General features: G+C 53.1%; 2 protein-coding genes across 2 annotated transcripts; both read right to left on the bottom strand.

Annotated features, from left to right (window-relative positions):
* Nucleotides 1-1,121: 1,121 nt before the first annotated feature.
* Nucleotides 1,122-16,001, bottom strand: LOC117964667 (apical endosomal glycoprotein-like). The gene is given in 29 exon segments (XM_059005213.1): nt 1,122-1,552; nt 2,275-2,540; nt 2,681-2,789; nt 3,126-3,250; nt 3,700-3,834; nt 3,982-4,128; nt 4,218-4,308; nt 4,620-4,819; nt 4,963-5,160; nt 5,285-5,303; nt 5,305-5,505; nt 6,988-7,118; nt 7,240-7,374; nt 7,867-7,977; nt 8,233-8,344; nt 8,699-8,826; nt 9,012-9,149; nt 9,289-9,384; nt 9,685-9,837; nt 10,039-10,129; nt 10,348-10,512; nt 10,618-10,703; nt 11,362-11,502; nt 12,048-12,170; nt 12,536-12,766; nt 13,025-13,150; nt 13,696-13,845; nt 14,299-14,421; nt 15,599-16,001. Coding segments are annotated over 29 exon segments (3,837 nt in total). The 5' UTR covers nt 15,669-16,001; the 3' UTR covers nt 1,122-1,516.
* A 2,522-nt stretch (nt 16,002-18,523) lies between these two features.
* On the bottom strand, nt 18,524-22,784 carry LOC131702912 (ficolin-2-like). The gene is made up of 8 exons (XM_059005491.1): nt 22,457-22,784; nt 21,777-21,908; nt 21,596-21,685; nt 21,299-21,334; nt 20,918-21,045; nt 20,492-20,621; nt 20,088-20,222; nt 18,524-19,809 (listed from the first exon to the last, which is right to left on the bottom strand). The coding sequence occupies exons 1-8, from the start codon at nt 22,557-22,559 to the stop codon at nt 19,559-19,561; spliced, it is 1,005 nt and encodes a 334-aa protein (XP_058861474.1). The 5' UTR covers nt 22,560-22,784; the 3' UTR covers nt 18,524-19,558.
* Nucleotides 22,785-23,279: the final 495 nt, after the last annotated feature.

The raw sequence follows: 23,279 nt of genomic DNA, 5'->3' as shown, positions 1-23,279 counted from the left end.
AGCAATAAATAAAACCCCTTGAATTTGCATGGACAGATATTGCATTGACACCCCAGTTCCACCTCCTCGCCTACAGTACTACAGTTGAAACGACTCTAAAGGTCAGGTTCCGGTCAAGTTGGTAGTTTTGTTTTCTTTGGTTATTTCGAAACTGACTTAAAAAAAAACAAAAACAAAAGAACCGTTTCCGGTAGTAAAACAATTCTTCACGAGAAACATGAGAATATAATACGTTTAAGACTCTGATATGGACACCCGTACTAGAACGCGTTTCGTAAATCACAAAACACGTTTTTTAAACAGGTGCGCACTCGGGACAGGTAAAGGCAGGGTTTATGCAAATTATGTAACACGCTTCTCCGTTTTGATTTGCTAATTGTGTGCGCCAATCAGGAGCCACGCAGTTACTGGCGCTTGTGTTATCCAATCAGATTTTTGAAGGTATGACGTAACAGTTCCACTGCCTCGCCGCGGGGCGGCAGCATCGGAACAGAACTACAGTTCAAACGACTCTGAAGCTCTTCTTCGGGCAGGTTGCTGTTTCGAAACTGTCTGCATTAAAATATTATCAATAGTAAAACAAAAGTGTACGAAAAAAACTGAGAATTTAATTCTTTTAAAATAGTGATTTGGACACACGCACGACAACGCTTTTTATTAATCATCAAATATGTTTTTAAACAGGTGAGCACGCTGGACAGCCATAGGGTCTATGCAAATGAGGTATTGTGTTTCTCAGTTTGATTCGCTAGTTGTTTGCGTCAATCAGGAGTCAGGGACTGCCCGTAGCTTGTTTTGTCCAATCAGATTGTTAAAGACAAAGACGTACTTTCAACCAGCAGTTCTACCAAATGGCCACACGATGGCAGCATTGGATAAGAAATGAAAGCTTAAGCCGCGTCTGTCTTGCTCAAGTTCACTACATGCACTACCCATTGCAGACAGCAGAGGGCAGCGCAACCGCTTAAGTTTTAATTTCAGTTTTGATCATACTTATGATCATCTAAGATGCTAGAAAGCATTAAAAGCTTATTTTGAGAACACGTGCCTGATTGACACAGTTTTCAAAGCTTGTGTTAATGAACGATATAAAGTTTGAGTCTCACTAGACACACTTCTGTTTAATTTACTGCATTTATTAAAACCACATATTCTTTAAATCACTCAAGAATTAGAACATCGCGAATAGGGATAATCCTTCTACTGTACGACAAACTAATGATAAATAATTGCATTTGATTTTTCTTTGTTCTAAAAATCTTCTCTGCATCTTCCCCTCCCTGATGTCTGATTCTGATATATTTTCTGATTGGCTTTGAGTTCCGGGTGTGTTTCAAGCTGGTCCTGTCTCTGGGTTTTCTCCAGGAAGCCCGGCGCAGATGACTGACAGAGGACACAAGCAGTTCTCCTGCTGTGGTGTCCTCCCTGCCAGCAGGGTGCGCTGTCTCAGCTGAGCAGCGCCTCCACTGCTGAGGAAAGAGAAGAGAATGAGGGGATCAGGCGCTCCGCTGTCTCTCTAGGACTCCGGCATGGAAGGGACTGTGATCCTGTCCTGGAACAAAGAGACACAACAGCCAGTTAGCACCACCAGAGCTAGCGCTGCCTGCGTTCATTTAATCCACAGTCCTGATCTCTCCACCCTGAAGCAGGTGACTCGCTAGCTCTGTCTCTGTGCATTTACTCCACAGCCCTCGCTGTGCCGCTCCCCCTCGCTGTGCCGCACCCCCTCGCTGTGCCGCTCCCCCTCGCTGTGCCGCACCCCCTCGCTGTGCCGCACCCCCCTCGCTGTGCCGCACCCCCTCGCTGTGCCGCACCCCCTCGCTGTGCCGCTCCCCCTCGCTGTGCCGCACCCCCCTCGCTGTGCCGCACCCCCCTCGCTGTGCCGCACCCCCCTCGCTGTGCCGCACCCCCTCGCTGTGCCGCACCCCCCTCGCTGTGCCGCACCCCCTCGCTGTGCCGCACCCCCTCGCTGTGCCGCTCCCCCTCGCTGTGCCGCTCCCCCTCGCTGTGCCGCACCCCCTCGCTGTGCCGCACCCCCCTCGCTGTGCCGCTCCCCCTCGCTGTGCCGCTCCCCCTCGCTGTGCCGCACCCCCTCGCTGTGCCGCACCCCCCTCGCTGTGCCGCTCCCCCTCGCTGTGCCGCACCCCCTCGCTGTGCCGCACCCCCTCGCTGTGCCGCACCCCCTCACTGTGCCGCACCCCCTCGCTGTGCCGCACCCCCTCGCTGTGCCGCACCCCCTCGCTGTGCCGCACCCCCTCCCTCCTCCTTCCTTACCTCATCACTGCAGCTGTATCCAATGTTGTCGAAGCCTGGCTCCTCGCTCCCCGTCTCGGAGGACCCCTTGAACAGAGACCTCCAGGACAGGGACCCCCAGGACAGCGACCCCCAGGACAGGGACCCCCAGGACAGGGGCCCCCAGGACAGGGACCCCCTGCGCCGACGGTACAGGAACAGCAGCACGCCGGCCACGGTGGAGAGGAGCAGGACGACCACAAACACGACGGCCACGGTCCCCGAGTAGTGGTCTGAAGAGGGAGCTACTGAGAGAGAGGGGAGAGAGGGAGGTGTCAGGTGCATTCAGCACTGTTTATTCCAGACCAGACCAGACCAGACCAGACAAATGGACTGTATAGTGCCCCTCCTGTCAAGGTGAATCCATTCCACACAGACAGGCACTAACCTGGGGCCGGACGGTCACTCTGCACCCCCTCACAGGTCACCCCAGCGTTGTACGTGATGTCATCGAGGGCGATGGCGCCAGACTCCCCTGTGGAGGCTTCCAACACGACCTGAGGGTGACAGGGCAGAGGTGCGGTCACTGCGTCCAGCTCACGAGACTGCAGCAGATCCCCCCACTCTCCCTCCTCCCTCTCCACGCCTCCCTTCTCACTCTCCCTCCTCCCTCCCTCCCTCTCCACACCTCCCTCCTCACTCTCCCTCCTCCCTCCCTCCCTCTCCACACCTCCCTCCTCCCTCCCTCTCCACACCTCCCTCCCTCTCCACACCTCCCTCCCCACTCTCCCTCCTCCCTCCCTCCCTCCCTCCCTCCCTCCCCACTCTCCCTCCTCCCTCCTTCTCCACTCTCTCTCCTCCCTCTCCACTGTGGTTCTTCTTCCCTTCTTTACCTGGAACTCCTTGCTGCTCTTCAGGGTGATATTGACGAAGGCCCAGTTCCCAGTGTGACCTCTGACCTCCCAGCTCTGGAAGGACTGGAATCTGCTGTACAGCAGGACCCTGAGCTCACCCATGTCTGAGAGAGAGAGAGGGAGGGAGAGGGAGAGACAGAGAGAGAGAGGAAGAGACAGAGAGGGAGAGGGAGAGAGAGAGAGGGAGGGAGAGACAGAGAGAGAGAGGGAGAGGGAGAGAGGGAGAGGGAGAGGGAGAGAGAGAGAGGGAGGGAGAGACAGAGAGAGAGAGGGAGAGGGAGAGAGGGAGAGGGAGAGAGACAGAGAGAGACTATTAAACTCTCAACAGAGCTGGATTTAGGAATCCTAAAAGAAACGTAGTGAGGCAGCACTGAAGTGTGTCGAGTCACTGTGTCTTCACAGAGTAGAATCACTGTGTCTTCACATCAGTAATGCACGTGCACTTCCACATAGTGACGAGTGCACTGAGTTGCAATGTACTTGGTGTGGAAGTCTTTTTGCATGATATATGTAAGTACACAATTGTGTCATAAAAGGGTCAGGATTATCTCACGGATGGGGATGGCAGAGTCCAGGTGGTACCACAAGCCCAGACAGGAGCCCTGGGTGGCGGGCATGTGCTCACTCAACAGCCAGGCTTTCTGGCCCGGCCCGGCCCGACTCCTGCTGGACAGGAACACGTAGTGACCTGAGGAAGAGCAGAGAGCACAGGAGCTTGTTGATATTATTGTGTGTAGTCTGCAGTGCTCTCCGCTCCAGCGTTTTAGAAGATCATTAGAAGGTGAGAAATGTTCTGAACGAGAGAAGGCCGTTCAGCCCATCTCTGAGCTCTCACCGGTCCTGGTCTTCAGGGTGTGGTCCAGACCCGGCCCGGGGTATTTCCCGCTGGTCCCGGCGCTGGTCCAGTCCCAGTCCAGCTGGTCCAGAGCCCGGCTCTGTGTGTTAGTCCAGCTGCACAGCCCCCGCTCAAAATCACAGAAACCTGCCGAGGAACAAAGCAGCCCCTCAGTGACTCTGCAGTGTTGGTTTCGAGATCGTCTCTGCAGTCCTAGCGCGGCTCTCTGAGCTCACCTGCTCTGGGGCAGCTCCCGGATTGAAAGGTGATGTCATCGACTGCAATGTGGGACGAGGTTCCTGCAGCCCCAACTGCTTGGAAACTGATCTGCAAAGTCAAGAGACTCCTTTATGACACGACCGCCACTGCTGTCAATAGCAGTGACAGTAACGCTAACGATGACAAACAGCAAGGATCATGAGACCAACGAGAATGATAAGAAAGACAGCAGGTCTGTGCTGCCCCTGTGTGGAAAGGGACATTATTGCAGCCTGTTGTGCAGAATCCTTCTTTCACATACAGGTATCTGTGGTGAGATTTTGCAGCTTTTTATTTCAAGATAAAATGCGTCTACGTGTTCTGATATAAAATGCGCATTGTGTGGCTGGAGGGGCGGGATTGCTCCCAGGAAGTCTCACCTTCCACTCCGCGCTGGCGCTGATGTTTGCGTTTCCCAAGCGCCAGGCTGCTCCCTGAGTCACGCTCTCTGAGAACACCTCCACACGCTGCCCTCCACTCGCCTCCACGAACACGCTGAGAGAGCCCTGCCACACGCACACACACACACACACACACAGACCCGAGGATAAGTCACACAGCAAAGGAAACCCAACCTGGGCTGTAAATCAGGCTTGTTCTGTTTGGCATTTACTAAATGGCATTTTACTTAAAACGGATGCGTATGCAGTGTGCAGTGTAGTGTGCAGTGTGCAGTGTAGTGTGCAGTGTAGTGTGCAGTGCAGTGTGCAGTATACAGTGTGCTGTGCAGTGCAGTGTGCAGCGTTTGTGTGTGATTCCCCTCTGGTGTGCACGTGTACTGACCTGGCTTGTCACCGCTCATGTGGTACCAGAACTGTACACACTCCGGCCCCCTGAGGGCGCTGGTGAGTCCAGAGTACAGGCTGGCAGACTGGCCTCTTGACATGACATCATGACTCGTATCCACGATCATATAGAACCCTGAAACACATTGGAGAAAATCATACAGACATACATTACATTACATTACATTACACACACACATACATATCAGAGTACACTGGAACCTGATTTCTGATACGTGATCAGGGGTTTGCTGTGGTACCTCTGTCGGTCTCCAGGGTTGTGGTCGGTCTTTGGCCCGCTCGCGATGCCCCCGGTCCAGCCGCTCTGCTTCCTCCAGCCCCCTCTCCCGCTGGAGACGAAGTCACACTGGCTCGCCTCGAAAGAGCAGCTCTGCAGAGCCGGGCAGGGCCGGGAGCTCAGGGTGATGTCATCAAGGGAGATATCTCCATCAAAGCCATCCCGCAGCGCCTCAAACACCAACTACAGGAGAGGGGAGAAGAGAGGGGAGAGGAGAGGGGGGAGAGGAGAGGAGAGGGGGGGGAGAGGAGAGAGGAGAGGAGAGGAGAAGAGAGGGGTGAGGAGAGGGGGGAGAGGGGAGAGAGGAGAGAGGAGAGGAGAAGAGAGAGTAGAGGAGAGAGGAGAGAGGGGAGGGGAGAGGAGAGAGGAGAAGGGAGAGGAGAGGAGAGAGGAGAGAGGGGAGAGAGGAGAAGAGAGAGGAGAGGGGAGAGGAGAGAGAGGAGGGGAGAGGAGAGAGGAGAGGGGAGAGGAGAAGGGAGAGGAGAGGAGAGAGGAGAGAGGGGAGAGAGGAGAAGAGAGAGGAGAGGGGAGAGGAGAGGGGTGAGGGGAGGGGGGAGGGGAGAGGAGAGAGGGAGAGGGGAGAGGAGAAGGGAGAGGAGAGGAGAGAGGAGAGAGGGGAGAGAGGAGAAGAGAGAGGAGAGGGGAGAGGAGAGGGGTGAGGGGAGGGGGGAGAGAGAGGGGAGGAGAGAGGAGAGGAGAGAGGAGAGGAGAGGGGGGAGAGGGGAGAGAGGAGAGGAGAAGGGAGAGGAGAGAGGAGAGGGGAGAAGAGAGGGGAGAGGAGAGGGGGAGAGGGGGGAGAGGGGAGAGAGGAGAGGAGAAGAGAGAGGAGAGGAGAGAGGAGAAGGGAGAGGGGAGAGAGGAGAGGAGAAGGGAGAGGAGAGGAGAGAGGAGAGGAGGAGGGGAGAGGAGAGAGGAGAAGGGAGAGGAGAGGAGAGAGGAGAGAGGGGAGAGAGGAGAAGAGAGAGGAGAGGGGAGAGGAGAGAGAGGAGGGGAGAGGAGAGAGGAGAGGGGAGAGGAGAAGGGAGAGGAGAGGAGAGAGGAGAGAGGGGAGAGAGGAGAAGAGAGAGGAGAGGGGAGAGGAGAGGGGTGAGGGGAGGGGGGAGAGAGAGGGGAGGAGAGAGGAGAGGAGAGAGGAGAGGAGAGGGGGGAGAGGGGAGAGAGGAGAGGAGAAGGGAGAGGAGGAGAGAGGAGAGGGGAGAAGAGAGGGGAGAGGAGAGGGGGGAGAGGGGGGAGAGGGGAGAGAGGAGAGGAGAAGAGAGAGGAGAGGAGAGAGGAGAAGGGAGAGGGGAGAGAGGAGAGGAGAAGGGAGAGGAGAGGGGAGAGGAGAGAGGGGAGAGGAGAAAGGGGAGGGGAGAGAGGAGAGGAGAAGAGAGAGAGGAGGAGAGGAGAGAGGGGAGGGGAGAGGAGAGAGGAGAGAGGAGAGGGGAGAGAGGAGAGGGGAGAGAGGAGGGGAGAGGGGAGAGAGGAGAGGGAGGAGGGAGGAGCAATGTGATATTCTGCAGTGATATTTTATAATGTAAGCGTTTGTAATGTGATACTTTGTAACAATTGTAAGTCGCCCTGGATAAGGGCGTTTGCTAAGAAATCAATAATAATACAGTAATAATAATGTGATCTCTGCTGAAGGGGGTCGGTTCCTCAGTGTGTGTGGGGGGGGTGACTCACCTCGAAGGTGCGGTTCTGGTGTGGGACCGGGGAGAGACCTCGCTGCCACTCGTTCCCCTGTGTGCCCGACCGCGTCCACAGGACCGTCTCCTCATCCCCTCCACCTAGCCTCAGCTTCAGGGACAGAGTGCCTGACAGACAGACAGACAGACAGACAGACATGAGTCACCCTGAACACTCAAAGGAGCGGGCAGCTCTCCCTGTCCTCCTGCAGGTAAATGAATCCGAGGCTTTTCAATGAAAGTGACTCACCGGTGTGCGGCCCGAACAGGTGGTACCAGAAGGAGAGGCACATGGTCTCAACGGAGGAGCGCTGGGGGTAGGAGAGCAGGCGAGCAGAGCGCCCTCGCAGGTCAGGGGATGAGACATCGACAAACACAAAGTGACCTGGACAGAGAGGGAGGGGAGAGTGAGGGTGGGAGAGAGGGGGGGGAGAGAGGGGGGGGAGAGAGAGAGAGGAGAGGGGGGAGAGAGAGGGGGAGAGAGAGAGAGAGGAGAGGGGGAGAGAGAGAGAGGGAGAGAGAGGGAGAGAGAGAGGAGAGGGGGAGAGAGAGGAGAGAGGGGGAGAGAGAGAGGAGAGAGAGAGAAGAGAGGGGGAGAGAGAGGAGTGACAGGGAGAGGGAGAAGAGAGGGAGAGAGGGGAGGGAGGGGAGAGGGAGATGGGGAAAGAGAGAGAAAGGAGAAAGAGGTAGAGAGAGGGAGGAGAGTGAGGGAGGGAGAGAGAGGAGGGAATGGGAAGACAGGAGAGGGAGAGAGAGGGGAGGGAGACAGGGGAGAGAATGTGAGAGAGGAAGAGAAAGGCACTGGAGCAGTTCCAACTTGCCCATCTAAGAGAGAGAGAGTGTTACTGAGACACACTGAGAGGGAGCAGGCTCTTACCCGAGCCAGTGGTGTGGTCGAACCCGGGTCCAACGTCATGGATCCACTCTAATTCATCAGTCTGGTCCTGGTACCACCCGCACAGCCCCGCTTCGAAGTTGCACGACACATCTGAAACAGCACAGCATTACAAGAGTACTGCCCTCCCCCTGCTCTGTGTCCCCATGGCCCTCCCCCTGCTCTGTGTCCCCAGGGCCCGGCCCTCCCCCTGCTCTGTGTCCCCAGGGCCCGGCCCTCCCCCTGCTCTGTGTCCCCAGGGCCCGGCCCTCCCCCTGCTCTGTGTCCCCAGGGCCCGGCCCTCCCCCTGCTCTGTGTCCCCAGGGCCCTCCCCCTGCTCTGTGTCCCCAGGGCCCGGCCCTCCTCTACCTGCTGCAGTCGGAGGCTCGAGGTCTGGGGAGCAGTTCAGAAACGCGATGTCATCGACTGCGACCTTTTGAACCCTGGGAACAAAATTATCCACCAGGGCGGCGATCTCTATCTGCGTAGGAAATTAGAAATGAGAAGGGAAAGCCAATGCAGTGACAAACGTCTTTCTCAATGTCACATTACTTATTTAGCATGGGGTCAATTCTACAGGCATTGAAGAGCTCCTGGGGGTATAACACTGCATCCAGCAAGCACATAAATAGAGTGCAGAATACTGCGCTCCCTCCGTGTGTCAGGACTCGACGGCAGTCAGGTGTACCTGTGCTGTAAGGACTCTTCATTAATGTTTGAGCTACACAGGAGCTCTGTAATTAACAGTGAGATCTGCTTTTCTGTCTTCACTGCTCATTTGTGTTTCGTATGAAATACAATGTGTCTCTAGAGCAGCTCCCTGTCTGCTCCGCACCTGGAATCCTCTCGGTCTCGCTCCCACGCTGACCGTCACGCTGGTCCACTTGTTCCGCATCCTGTGAGTGCGCCAGAGCAGCACCTCCGTGCCCAGAGCCCGGTCCACTGAGCTCACCGAGATCCCCCCTGCAACACACAGCACAGCGCTGTGTATATAACACCTGCACAGGAGCTCACAGCTGCTCTGCACATTTAAATGCACTGCAGCTAAAACATTTCCATGTCAGACTTACACGAAGTGGCTTAGTAGATTTGCAGAAGCAGTGGAAGGGGAAGGGGCTGGTCCTGCCGCGCTGCAGGGGGAGGCTTACCTGTGAAGGTGGAGTTGCTGTAAAGCAGGTATCTGAACTGCATGGAGCAGGCCGGCCCCGAGGGACCCAGGACTGGACTCAGAGCTTTGGCTTTGGACAGCAGCTGACCGTGAGCCCTGGCCAGGGACAGGTGACCTCCTGCAGGGAGAGAGAGAGGCTCTGAGATCAAAGACCTTCATGTCATCCACTGCGACCTGGAGAAGGGCAAAGCAAGGTGCAAGCAATCTACTGCAGCCCATCTTTAAACAAGGCATTGCAAAGTGTTTGTCAGTGTTACCGCGGGAGGAGCTGGTGCTCTGCCTCACTGTCCACTCCAGCCGTCCAACACTGTGGTCTCTCCAACCGCCGTCGCTGACGTCAAACGTGGCATTACCTGCAGACCACGGACAGACACGTCACAGAGAGCCCGCGGACAGACAGACAGACAGACAGACAGACAGACAGACAGGGCAAGGGGCATGGTGAGCTGACAGTGCTTCATAAGGAGACCCACGTGATGGGAAAGTCGTGTGAAAGAATTTCAGTTACTATTTCTCAGCGCTTGAATCCTGAACTTGGTGATCAGGGGCGGGGTTACGGCTCCCCGGGGCTCAGAGTTCTTGTCCGATACTTTTAATAGCCGGGAGCTTCGTTCGCTGGAGGCTCAGAGTTTTCTGCTCTCCCACTCACTCACCGCAGTCCATCTCATCCGACTGGTCGCTGCAGTCCAATCTGAAGTCACAGACCAGGTTCTGATCCACACACCTCCCGTTCCTGCACTCAAACTGGCCCTGGTTGCACCTGCTGGGGACGGCTGTGGGGAGCTCCCAGTCTGGAGACAGAGAGTCTGAGGAAAGAGGAGGCGGAGAAGGGGGCATTGCTGTAAGCAGCCACACCAGACCCAGGCTACATGCTTATCTTCTACCAGCGTATTAAACTCAGGACTCAAAATCTACAGTCATCTGCTGTTCTGTTTGTGTGTAACAGGGAAATAAACCCCCTGGGAATCCCCGACAGAGTGAGCTCTCGCTGTGTTGGCTTGTCTTACCATTCGAGATTCTACAGCCCGGGGACAGGATCAGATCATCGAGAGCAATGTTCCCAAATCTACCTCCTCCGAGAACGCCTTCAATCACAATCTGAGGAAACACACAAACACACAGGCACCTAAACACACAGGCACCTAAACACACAGCTAGAAATGTAACTCTGAAGACCAGCTGGAAATGTAACTCTAGAGACCAGCCTCCCTGGGATCGTCAGGCAGTCGCATGACTAGAGAGACTAGGAATCACCCTCAGCGACGGCCGCATGACTTAAGTGTGAGCCAGCCTTTAGACTTTGGGACGGGCTGTACCTGGAAGGAGGTGTTGACTGAGAAGTGGACCTTCTCCCTGACCCAGAGGTCGCCCCTCTCTCCCTGCTCGCTCTTCGCTGGGATCAGCTCTGCGGGGTCTTGGGTTCGATGGTAGATGTTGAGACTGGCAGCCCGGGGTCCGAACATGTGGTAATAGAGAACGAGCTGCACAGACACGCACACAGAGAGAGATGCTTTATTACCAGGCCTGGGGGGCACTGACTGTAAACCAAAAGACAGAGAACACAGCGGCAGGGGGGGGGGACTTACGAAGCAGGGCTCAGTATCGTTGGTGGGCTCAATAGATGGACTCAGAAGTGTGGCGCCATTGCTGTTTCCAATATACAAGAAATACCCTGGAAAACAGGAAGAAGGGGTGATCTGCACGGATCTGCATGGATCTGAGGAAGAAGGGGTGATCTGCACGGATCTGCATGGATCTGAGGAAGAAGGGGTGATCTGCACGGATCTGCACGGATCTGAGGAAGAAGGGGTGATCTGCACGGATCTGCATGGATCTGAGGAAGAAGGGGTGATCTGCACGGATCTGCATGGATCTGAGGAAGAAGGGGTGATCTGCACGGATCTGCATGGATCTGAGGAAGAAGGGGTGATCTGCACGGATCTGCACGGATCTGAGGAAGAAGGGGTGATCTGCACGGATCTGCACGGATCTGAGGAAGAAGGGGTGATCTGCACGGATCTGCATGGATCTGAGGAAGAAGGGGTGATCTGCACGGATCTGCACGGATCTGTAGCACATTATCATCATTATTATTATTATTATTATTATTATTATTATTATTATTATTATTATTATTATTATTATTATTAATAATATTAATAATATTATTATTATTATTACGAGCAGTGCAGCAAAGTGGTCAAGTTACCCTCTTAGCACCCACAATATATCTGATTAATGTACCTGCATATACACTGGTTCTGATTGGAGTACCTATATATATACATTCTGATTAGAGTACCTATATATATACATTCTGATTGGAGTACCTGCATTGGTGTTCTCAGTGTGATCTCTGGCAGGGCCTGACAGCAGGTCAGATGAGCTGAACGACACCTGATTGGTCCTTTCCCATTTGCGATTAGTCCAATCACAGGTCCCATTCTGGAAGTCGCACTTCCTATATTGGGCTTCAATGGGAGAAACTGGTCAGACCCACCCCTTCCCTCTCGACCACTGACTGACAGTGGAGTCAAATTCAACTCTCAAATCTGTGAGAGACACCATTAACCCTGCATACCACTCTGTCAAATTCAGCTTGCACACAGCAGAGTGCCGGTACCACAGGTCTGTGAGAGACACCATTAACCCTGCATACCACTCTGTCAAATTCAGCTTGCACACAGCAGAGTGCCGGTACCACAGGTCTGTGAGAGACACCATTAACCCTGCATACCACTCTGTCAAATTCAGCTTGTACACAGCAGAGTGCCGGTACCACAGGTCTGTGAGAGACACCATTAACCCTGCATACCACTCTGTCAAATTCAGCTTCCACACAGCAAAGTGCCGGTACCACAGGTCTGTGAGAGACACCATTAACCCTGCATACCACTCCATCAAGCCAGCGTTGGAACTGGGGCACGGCTTCCAAACTCACTCCACTGCCGAGCACTTGGGGCCAGGCCCACTGGAATCAAAGAGAATAAGATTAAGAGATTAACCCCCGACTCACCGCACAGATCTGCGTCCTCATCGCTGGAGTCTCCACAGTCATCCGTCCCGTCGCAGGTCTGCCACATCTCCACGCACGTCCCCCGAGCGCAGGGGAACTGGTCAGAACACGCGGACACCGGCTCTGAGACACACACAGACAGGTGTTTAAAACTGCAGCGTCCCCACAGTCACGTTCCATTCAACTACGCTACAATATGTTTCTCTGGTGTTCATTGTCTTTAGTTTGCTTTAGCTTCATTCCTCAACAATGATTCAGCTGGAGGGACACAAGCTTCCTCCCCTTTCAACCCTGCTTGAAAAGTGTCACTCTGTGATTCAAACAAAAACCTAGCTTTACAAAATCGGAAACCTAAAACAGGGGTCTTTTTTCCCATGAGTTATATATATATATATATTTGTCTATTCCCCTAAGCAGTCAGGATACAGGTATTTTAAGCAGGGCTTGTCCCACAATAAGCACTGCTGAGATGTGTGTGGGTGACGTACGGGGCAGGGCACAGTTGCGGAAGTTGATGTCGTCGATGGCGATGTCTCCGGGGTAGGACAGGCTGCGGCGGGACGTGAAGACGATCTGGAACGGCTCGGGGACGCGGCCCGTGAAGATGGAGGCCTCCCTCCAGCCGCGCACGCTGCTCCCAGCACCGCGCCACACCACGGCCTCCCGAGAGCTGGACCGCAGCGTGGCGAACAGGCTCCCTGCATCCACACCCACGCGACCTGCAACTCAAAACCCAACAGGATCGGAACGGGACCTGCGCTGCCCCCGCCCTCCCCACCAGCATTTCTAGAGCTTCTTCATTGTGAACCATGGCTGGTTCCATGCTTTACTACACTTGGCTATGCTTCTATGAGGGCACCTGGGAGGCAGGGAGCTTCTCGACTGCTTTAAACAGTCACAGAATTCTAAAAGGCAACCTCATGCAGCATCGAGGCATCGCAATATCTTCACGGACGAACACAGAGGGTTCTGCTCACCGGAGTCCCACACTTGATACCAGAAGCGAAGCTCACAGGCGGGCGCGGCCTGCCTCATGCGTGGAGAGACCAGCACCGCAGTGGTCAGGATGTTGTCATGGACTGCTCCCACTGCCATGAACCAGCCTGGGGGAGAGAGAGATACCATGTGCTGAGATCAGAAATGTGCAGCTGAAACACCACGTGCTGAGATCAGAAATGTGCAGCTGAAACACCATGTGCTGAGATCAGAAATGTGCAGCTGAAACACCACGTGCTGAGATCAGAAATGTGCAGCTGAAACACCATGTGCTGAGATCAGAAATGTGCAGCTGAAACACCATGTGCTGAGATCAGAAATGTGCAGCTGAAACACCATGTGCTGAGATCAGAAATGTGCAGCTGAAACACCATGTGCAGAGATCAGAAATGTGCAGCTGAAACACCATGTGCTGAGATCAGAAATGTGCAGCTGAAACACCATGTGCTGAGATCAGAAATGTGCAGCTGAAACACCATGTGCTGAGATCAGAAATGTGCAGCTGAAACACCATGTGCTGAGATCAGAATTGTGCAGCTGAAACACCACGTGCTGAGATCAGAAATGTGCAGCTGAAACACCACGTGCTGAGATCAGAAATGTGCAGCTGAAACACCATGTGAGGGACTGTTCTGAAATCTGTTCTGTTTACCTCGGTCTGTCCCCAGGGTGTGGTCAGAAGCACTGTTCCCCGAGATGTAACCTCTTTGTCTCCCCCACTTGTAGGAGTGGACATTCTTGTCTGTCCAGCCGCAGGTGTCCTTCTCAAAGTCGCAGGTAAAGGGTGGTTCACTGTCGTACCCTGGACAGAAAGAGAGAGGAGAGGCACAGATAAAGAGTGGATCACTGTCGTACTCTGGACAGAAAGAGAGAGGAGAGGCACAGATAAAGAGTGGATCACTGTCATAAGAACATAAGAACATAAGAAAGTTTACAAACGAGAGGAGGCCATTCAGCCCTGTCGTACCCTGGACAGAAAGAGAGGAGGCAGGAGAACTCAAAACAGCAATCCCTTAACAATGTGATTCATTCAAAGAACGAATTGTTCTGAATGCTTGTGGGTATCAAAGAGAGAGGTGTAAGAGAGAGCCTACGTTCTCATCTCAGGGATGTCCTGGGGAAACTTGACAACCCAATTTCATTTTCTTTAGAGAACCAACTGCTAGGAGCAACCAAACGCAATTTGGTGAAAGCTGAAATGTAAGAGGGTCATCATCAGTGTGACAGCCCTGGAGCGATCAGATCCCTGACTCACCACAGTCCTCTTCATCGCTGCAGTCCTCGGGACAGTCGCACACAAAGTCACAGAGCCTCTCCTCCGCGGCGCTGCAGGTGTTAATGTGACGAGAGGAGCCGAGAGCGGAGCTCAGTCCTGCAGCTGCAGGGGAGACAGGGGGGAGCACGGGGGTTAAATCAAAACGCATGTGCCGCTCATTTCAGATGGGAAAGAAAATACTAAATCTATAAGAAGTTATATGATTCATACATGTGCAGTGAAGGTACAACATACGTGCTGTACAGCTATGTGTTTCAAATGCATGAACCATATATATATAATATATAAAAAACTTTATTTCCTTTTCAGATGGGATCAGATGGGCATGTCGCCCAGGGTCCCCTTATCTGCATTTCATCATTTCTGCCGTGTTAAACTAGCGAGCTTATCAGCAATCAGCTCAGTGTGTATGGGCTTAAAGTCCATGGAACATTTCAGAAAATATGTTATGAAGCGCTGAGTAATGTAATTAACACAATCGCTTAATATCAGCTGTAACCCTCTGTAAATATTTAGAGAATGTCTTCGATCTTTTCATGAGAAAAAATAAACAAGGATTAATGAGGAATGAATGAATTCATTAAAATCGCCGCGTTGTATAAACACAGCGTTTACTAATATCAGCAGTTCAGCCCAAGGGAGTGTGAGGAGTCCTCTCTGCCAAGCACAGGCTGCTGCGAGGAGCACTCTGGAACATGCGTGTCCTCTTCATTAGACTGACACTGTCCAGGCGTCAGTGAGACGGCTCTTTAACCCTTGTGTGAAACAGCTGAAAAAAAGTCCTTTTGGACACATAACAGATATTTTTCATTGAAAATGTGTTTTTTTTCCATTACTTAATATGGGTAAAAAAAAAAGATCGCCCGTCTCATATGAGGTCACCATACGTCCCCAGATATATATAAAGACTAGACCTTATGTATATATATATGAAGACCCCGTGCATGAAAGAGATTTTTTTCCCAGTGGGTTTGTAGTTAAAAAGAAAAACATGACAGCATGGCAGCAGTTAAAGGGCTGCTGCTATCACACAGGTATAAAGCTACGGTTCTGAATTCAGCCCACATATAAGCCCCTGTGTGAGGCTCCAGTGCCCCATGTGAAAGTTCCCTGTGATACATGGCACAGCACAGGCTAGGAGGTCAAGCACAGCATATACAGAGAATAGGGTGCAGGGTGCTGTGCGATACAAGAGCTGACATCCACGCCGTGCTGGCTGCATCGCACCAGTATAGTGGTCTAGTACCGTATCTAACATGATATAAACAGAAGAGCTCACCGAGCTGGGCTCCGGGTTCAAGCAGCAGCAGCAGCAGCAGCAGCAGCAGCACATGCCTCAGAGTCCCCATCCTGCAGTTCACAGCACAGACTGGTTAGGAGGCAAGGGATCCTTGCCTTTCAACAGCACTGATAAGATCTGGACTTTAAATCCATCAGCCCTCATACAGCAGCGTGGAGAGACAGAACAGCAGCTCTGCTCTCCAGGGATTGCATTGTCTTGATCCACTCCGCCAGGCAAACTATCCACGAGCAGCGGATTCAATGAAACAATAATACAGAGCTGCCCTCAGACCCACGTTAATGAACACAGGAGGAGCATTCAAACAAGGGTGCGACGATGCCCCATGAGCAGCAAGAGTCACATATACACCCTGCGACTCGGGCAGGTAAATGTGATCGTGTTGCACCACAAAACAGGACGATATGGAGCGTGGCAGGGCAGCGCTGCGTTCTGCGATCGAATCCACTCCCCAGTGGAACTGCAGGGCTCTACATATGTGCTGTAAATCATTTTGAACGAATAGTACACGCTGTGCTGCCCTAGTCTAAGAGTAGTCCGCTCTAATGAAACCCATTCTTCAACACACAGCGTCAGACCCGACACACGGGATGGGAACTCATTCTTCAACGCACAGCGTCAGACCCGACACACGGGATGGGAACTCATTCTTCAACGCACAGCGTCAGACCCGACACACGGGATGGGAACTCATTCTTCAACGCACAGCGTCAGACCCGACACACGGGATGGGAACTCATTCTTCAACGCGCAGCGTCAGACCCGACACACGGGATGGGAACTCATTCTTCAACGCGCAGCGTCAGACCCGACACACGGGATGGGAACTCATTCTTCAACGCACAGCGTCAGACCCGACACACGGGATGGGAACTCATTCTTCAACGCACAGCGTCAGACCCGTCACACGGGATGGGAACTCATTCTTCAACGCACAGCGTCAGACCCGACACACGGGATGGGAACTCATTCTTCAACGCACAGCGTCAGACCCGACACACGGGATGGGAACTCATTCTTCAACGCACAGCGTCAGACCCGACACACGGGATGGGAACTCATTCTTCAACGCACAGCGTCAGACCCGACACACGGGATGGGAACTCATTCTTCAACGCACAGCGTCAGACCCGACACACGGGATGGGAACTCATTCTTCAACGCACAGCGTCAGACCCGACACACGGGATGGGAACTCATTCTTCAACGCACAGCGTCAGACCCGACACACGGGATGGGAACTCATTCTTCAACGCACAGCGTCAGACCCGACACACGGGATGGGAACTCATTCTTCAACGCACAGCGTCAGACCCGACACACGGGATGGGAACTCATTCTTCAACGCACAGCGTCAGACCCGACACACGGGATGGGAACTCATTCTTCAACGCACAGCGTCAGACCCGACACACGGGATGGGAACTCATTCTTCAACGCACAGCGTCAGACCCGTCACACGGGATGGGAACTCATTCTTCAACGCACAGCGTCAGACCCGACACACGGGATGGGAACTCATTCTTCAACGCACAGCGTCAGACACGACACACGGGATGGGACGGGTGTTCTACACGACCCCGAGCTTTAAACCCTGATCAGTTCACGAGGAATTAAGAAAGGCTCGGGGTTCAGCTGGGTACGTGCCGTGTGCAGACACAGACATCATGAGGAAAGCAATGAGTTCATGGACAATTGCAGCTGAATGATTGATAGGATACTCATATCTGCAGCCGTCAGTGATTAGCCCAGGTTTCTGTTGAGCAAAGCAGTAGTTTACAGTCCTGTCCAGATTAATCTGCAGGATTCCTGCTGCGCTGGCTGGAATCCGTGGAAGGAGCAAAGGGGGGGGGGAGGGTATGTGTCGCAACTCAGCCTTGAGAACGTGATCGCAGCTCTCACTCCAATGGCACTTGCATTTCTATTACTTCTCATTGTCTTCTACAATGTGAACTGCAGCCCTGCTGAAAGACAGGGACTACAGCATGTGTGCTCAGTACTACGCCCCTGCACCCAGAGCCTCTGCCTTTGCATTTTGTAACAGGGAGCCGTGTGGAGCTCCGTGTCTCCTGGAGATGTGATGTGTGCACAGACACCAGCAAACCAATCAATCAAAAAATGAATGGATCGAGTGCATTCCACCAGTCTAGGGATCTCACTGCCAGAGCACTCCCCTGGAACAATCGCTGCCTGGAGGACACTAAAGAGTGGCGCGCTCCTCCATGTGGGTGCGCTGGTATAAAGAGTCCCCAATGCACAGCGTCATGTGTTCTAACTGGAACATCTCTGCACAGCTCAGGAGGCATGGGGGACTTTCACCAGGTGCGGACCAACATGCAGGACAGGGCTGCTCTGCGTGCAGCACACAGAGATCTGTTTCAAAGCACAGCAGGGAGGATCAGGGGAGATGTTGAAAGGGTAGAGAACAGGATAAACGGGAGACCGCTTGTTTTACTTTCATTACAGCTGGTAATTCCACACACGTTCTTTCCCTGGGGAGCATGTTGCAATGGACACACACTTCACATTTCAACACTGCACGGCAGACAGCAGGATCTGCTACTGTTTATTATTTCAGTACGAGGATAGGGCTAGACTGGGATGAGAGTTCTGCTTCCCAGAACATGAACAGAATCGTTTGGTGGTTTTGGTTATGATATGGTAGTGAAGAATCACCATTAGGAATGCAATGTATCATCCTCACTATCTGTCACTCTCTCTGTCACGCACACACACACTCACTCACTCACTCTCTGTCACACACACACACACTCTCTCTCTCTCTGTCACACACACACACTCACTCACTCACTCTCGTTACACCTGGTCACAATCAAAACTGTGCCATTAAAAGAGTGTCAGACAAGCTTGTTTATATAAGAGTTTCAATCTCACTCTTAAAAATACAATTGCATTTTTATTGTAACTGACTTCCATTACATGGCAAAATGATTTGATACAGAACAGATGAAAATGATGTCTTACACATAGGAGAATAATATACATATCTATCTATCTATATATACTGTGATCATATAAAGCAATCACGTATGAGACTCAAGCTGAGGGCGCTCAGGTGATGGGAGAGGCTGGGTCCGGGCGCTCAGGTGATGGGAGAGGCTGGGTCGGGGCGCTCAGGTGATGGGAGAGGATGGGTCCGGGCGCTCAGGTGATGGGAGAGGATGGGTCCGGGCGCTCAGGTGATGGGAGAGGATGGGTCCGGGCGCTCAGGTGATGGGAGAGGATGGGTCCGGGTGCTCAGGTGATGGGAGAGGATGGGTCCGGGGCGCTCAGGTGATGGGAGAGGATGGGTCCGGGTGCTCAGGTGATGGGAGAGGATGGGTCCGGGCGCTCAGGTGATGGGAGAGGATGTGTCCAGGCGCTCAGGTGATGGGAGAGGATGGGTCCGGGCGCTCAGGTGATGGGAGAGGATGGGTCCGGGTGCTCAGGTGATGGGAGAGGATGGGTCCGGGCGCTCAGGTGATGGGAGAGGATGGGTCCGGGCGCTCAGGTGATGGGAGAGGATGGGTCCGGGCGCTCAGGTGATGGGAGAGGATGGGTCCGGGCGCTCAGGTGATGGGAGAGGATGGGTCCGGGCGCTCAGGTGATGGGAGAGGATGAGTCCGGGCGCTCAGGTGATGGGAGAGGATGGGTCCGGGCGCTCAGGTGATGGGAGAGGATGGGTCCGGGCGCTCAGGTGATGGGAGAGGATGGGTCCAGGCGCTCAGGTGATGGGAGAGGCTGGGTCGGGGCGCTCAGGTGATGGGAGAGGATGGGTCCAGGCGCTCAGGTGATGGGAGAGGATGGGTCCGGGCGCTCAGGTGATGGGAGAGGATGGGTCCGGGCGCTCAGGTGATGGGAGAGGATGGGTCAGAGCGCTCAGGTGATGGGAGAGGCTGGGTATGGGTGCAGGTGATGGGAGAGGATGGGTCTGGGCGCTCAGGTGGGTCGGATCTTCATGTCACTGTAGCGGTATGAGTATTTGTACCCCTTGCCCGTCTTCCAGTTGATGCCCTTGGCAATGGCCTCATGCACCCCCTTCAGGTAGCGCCCGTTGAGGTTGGACCAGTGGCACTCGTTGTACCACCAGGCGCCCATGTACGACACGGCACAGTTGCTGGACTCTGATTTGTCGTGATCGCGGTCCTTCGTGGTGAAGCTCATGTTAGAGTGGGAAGAGAAAGAGTCTCCTGAGAGAGAGAGAGAGAGAGAGAGAGAGAGAGAGAGAGACAGGGGCTAGTGTCAGGGCTGGGAGACACACACACACGCACACAGGCACATTCCCATCAAACATCAGAAAGCTTTGTAAAGCCTAGATAGATTACAGTAAGCATATTAAAAACATGGTAAATCATGGTAAACTATGGCAAAAGCATAGTATAACTATGGTAAAAGAATGGCGAAACTGCAAAAATAGCATGCAAATTTAGCTGGGTACATTATTTATAAGGGTAGCGCTGTCTTGTACCTGCGTCTCCTTCCACGAAGGCCCCCAGCAGCAGCCTGTAGTTGTGTGATTCATCCAGGACCTGGAAGGAGCTGTATTTGGCGTAGACAGACTTGTCCTCAAAGTCCTTGAGGTCTATCCGAAGCTCGTGAGAGCCTGGGGAGGCATCAGAGACCAAGGTTAACATTGACACTGTCCTGCACCTGAAACCTGTGATTGACTATCATAATCACAGGGGTCCAAAACCAGCAGCCTGCCCCCAACCCCATCATGATAAACAATACATATCCCTATCATAATCACAGCAGCCTGCCCCCAACCCCGTCATGATAAACAATACATATCCCTATCATAACCTCATGAAGCTACAGCACACAACACCAATTCCCCTGATGAAACTCCATCACAATCCAGGGCGGAGGTACCTGTCTTGGTCAGCAGGTGGATGTTGTCATTTCCCAGCCAGAATTCCGACAGCTGGTTCCCGAATCCTTCCCGGTAAACTTTCCAGTCCCGGTAGAAATCCACGGAGCCGTCCAGACGTTTCTGGAAGACCTGCGGTTCGAAACAGGAGTGTTTGAACAGCGCTTACACTTTCAGTGCAGGTGCTGAGAAGTCTGAATTTGCTCTTGAATTGTAAGGACCTCGGCTTCTCACATTTAGACAGTATATCAGTGTTGTGGAGAGGACACATGCTCAGTGACATCACTCAGTGTTCACTGGGCCGCCCCTCCTGTGCTGGAGCTGGACCTCGGCTTCTCACATTTAGACAGTATATCAGTGTTGTGGAGAGGACACATGCTCAGTGACATCACTCAGTGTTCACTGGGCTGCCCCTCCCTGTCACTCACCAGCCAGCCCCCCCCATCCGTGTCCATGTCACAGAACACAGTGAGCTTCCTGCAGTCCTCTGTGTAGAGGGTGAACCAGCCACTCAGGACATGGCCTTTCTCTAGCAGCTCCTTGCAGCTCCGCGGACCTGCATAATGAACAAAGAGACACACACAATACACCCAATACACACACACACACAATACAAACAAACACAGTACACACACACAATACAAACACACACACAATGCACACACCACACACACACACACACACACAGACACACACACAGACCCAGACAGTAAACACAGTTAACACAGTGCTCAGCAAATATGCACATACTTCAACAAAGTGCTCATTGATTTTCATTGAAACTCCATTAAGGCCATGAGTCCGCTTACCTGTTGAGCAGAAGAAAGACTCGTCCAGGGCTTCTCCTGCAATAACCCAGAAAAGACAGAGGATTGAAAAGCAGACACACACATACACACACACACAGGACTGTACACACACACACACACACACACACACACACACACACACACACTGCTTTCTATTCCTTACAGCTACCTGATCCCCATTTTCAATCAGAATAATCTTTAACAAATGTGTTGCATATTCCACTGACCACAGGAGTACACCACAGCTCCTTTCAAAAGCAGCTTCACAAGCGCAGCACACCCTCGAAGACTCTGTACCTGGTTCTCCCTTCTCTCCCGTCGCACCTGGCTTGCCGTGGGAACCAGCAGGCCCCGGTTTCCCAACCTTCCCCTCTTCCCCTTTGCTGCCTGAGCAGAAAACAGACAGACGAGAGTCAAAATAGGAGCCTCACTGAGCGCTGAAAACAGACCAGGACATCAATTCAGTGTGTCTCTTCACCTTTGGACCCAGGGGGCCCCTGCTCTCCAATCCTGCCGGGGGCGCCTGGCCCCCCTGGAGCTCCAGGGGTCCCAGGACAGCCTTGCAGGACAGCCAGCCGGTCCGAGCCACTGAGCCCCACGATGCGCACATCTGGAGGAGAGACGGAGGAGTGGAGAGGAGAGGAGAGGAGAGGAGTGGAGAGAAAAGGGGTGGAGAGGAGAGGAGAGGAGAGGGGTGGAGAGGAAAAGAGAGGAAAGGAGAGGAGAGGAGAGGAGAGGAGAGGGGTGGAGAGGAAAAGAGAGGAAAGGAGAGGAGAGGAGTAGAGAGGAGAGGAGAGGAGAGGAAAGGAAAGGAGAGGAGTAGAGAGGAGAAGAGATGAGTGGAGTGGAGAAGAGAGGAGAGAAGTAGAGAGGAGAGGAGAGAATGCAGTTACAAGTAAAAGTTTACCATCGTTTCCACTTTTCTTATCACTGTGTTTTACTACACTCTGCTGTGCTGCAGTAAACTTTTTGAAAGGGCTCTCCCACTGTCAGTTAGTAGCCTGATCCTTGAAGGCTGCAGTCTAAAACAGCAAGACTAGAGGATAGCCACGCAGATATACAGGAGTATAGTGTCCACACACTAACACACGGCACACGGCACACCTCACCCACTCTCTGTATCTTTTGCTGCGCTGCAGAGTAAAGCACGCTGCTTACCAGGGCAGGTTCCAGAGCTGGGCTCCTCAGTCCCCCAGGACAGGGGGACCCTCCCGCTGCAGAGCAGAATCACCGCTGCCCAGCAGAGTCTGTGTGCTGCCATGGTGTCTTTGAGTTCTGTGGAACAGCTGGAGCTGCTATCCAAAGCCTCTCCTGAGATCTGAGCCGCTCACATCCCGGCACGCTCCCTTTATTACTGCGTCCGCATGACACCCCCTGAATGACCTGCACAGCACAGCCAAGGAACTGCAGCACATTGCAGGCACGCCAGTTATCTCCGTTTGTGTCTCACGGTGTTGGTGCGCCTCAGTGTGTTCGTGGGGGCTACAGGGTGGTCTGTTAGTCTTGTAAGATATTACCCAGTACAGTACTGACAATGAAGGAGTATACCGTGGTGGGCTTGTTGCCCAGGCGGATGGTTAATAACAAACCAAGAGCCACTGATACACAGTAAAGAGATAAGAGACGAGGGGATTCATTTTGCAGTTCATTTGAGTTCAACAAAAAATAAACAAGGGTGAAATTCTGTATCCCACATTGATTTTGCTGCAGAAGTGGGGAGAGCTGACAGGACAGTGTCCTGGTATTTACAGAAAAGCAGAACTGAAAGTAGAAGATACTGGAGTCAGCAAAGGCAGTGAAACACAGCTGCCTGGAGTTCAAGCTGTACTCCCTGTTCTGTATCCCTGGCCGGCAGGGTTTATTATTTCCATTTTTAGAAATTTTAAAACAGTTTGCGTGAACTCTATGGAGTTCGAGAAGCTGCCCTGCCAAAACTTTCAAAATACATAAATGCATTATTAAATAGATAGATAGATACAGG

The sequence above is a fragment of the Acipenser ruthenus genome, chromosome 31 (assembly GCF_902713425.1).
Source record: "Acipenser ruthenus chromosome 31, fAciRut3.2 maternal haplotype, whole genome shotgun sequence".
NCBI classification, from domain to species: Eukaryota; Metazoa; Chordata; class Actinopteri; order Acipenseriformes; family Acipenseridae; genus Acipenser; species Acipenser ruthenus.
The sequence above is the reverse complement of the archived record's forward strand: the minus strand, read 5'-3'. Positions and strand labels throughout refer to the sequence as shown.

Excerpts from the sequence above, each read along its gene's own strand:
- LOC131702912 (XM_059005491.1), bottom strand. The coding sequence starts at position 22,559 with ATGGCAGCACACAGACTCTGCTGGGCAGCGGTGATTCTGCTCTGCAGC. Across the intron at positions 21,909-22,456 it reads CAGCTCTGGAACCTGCCCTG|ATGTGCGCATCGTGGGGCTC; the intron begins GTAAGCAGCGTG and ends TCTCTCCTCCAG. Across the intron at positions 21,046-21,298 it reads GTCTTTCTTCTGCTCAACAG|GTCCGCGGAGCTGCAAGGAG; the intron begins GTAAGCGGACTC and ends TTCATTATGCAG.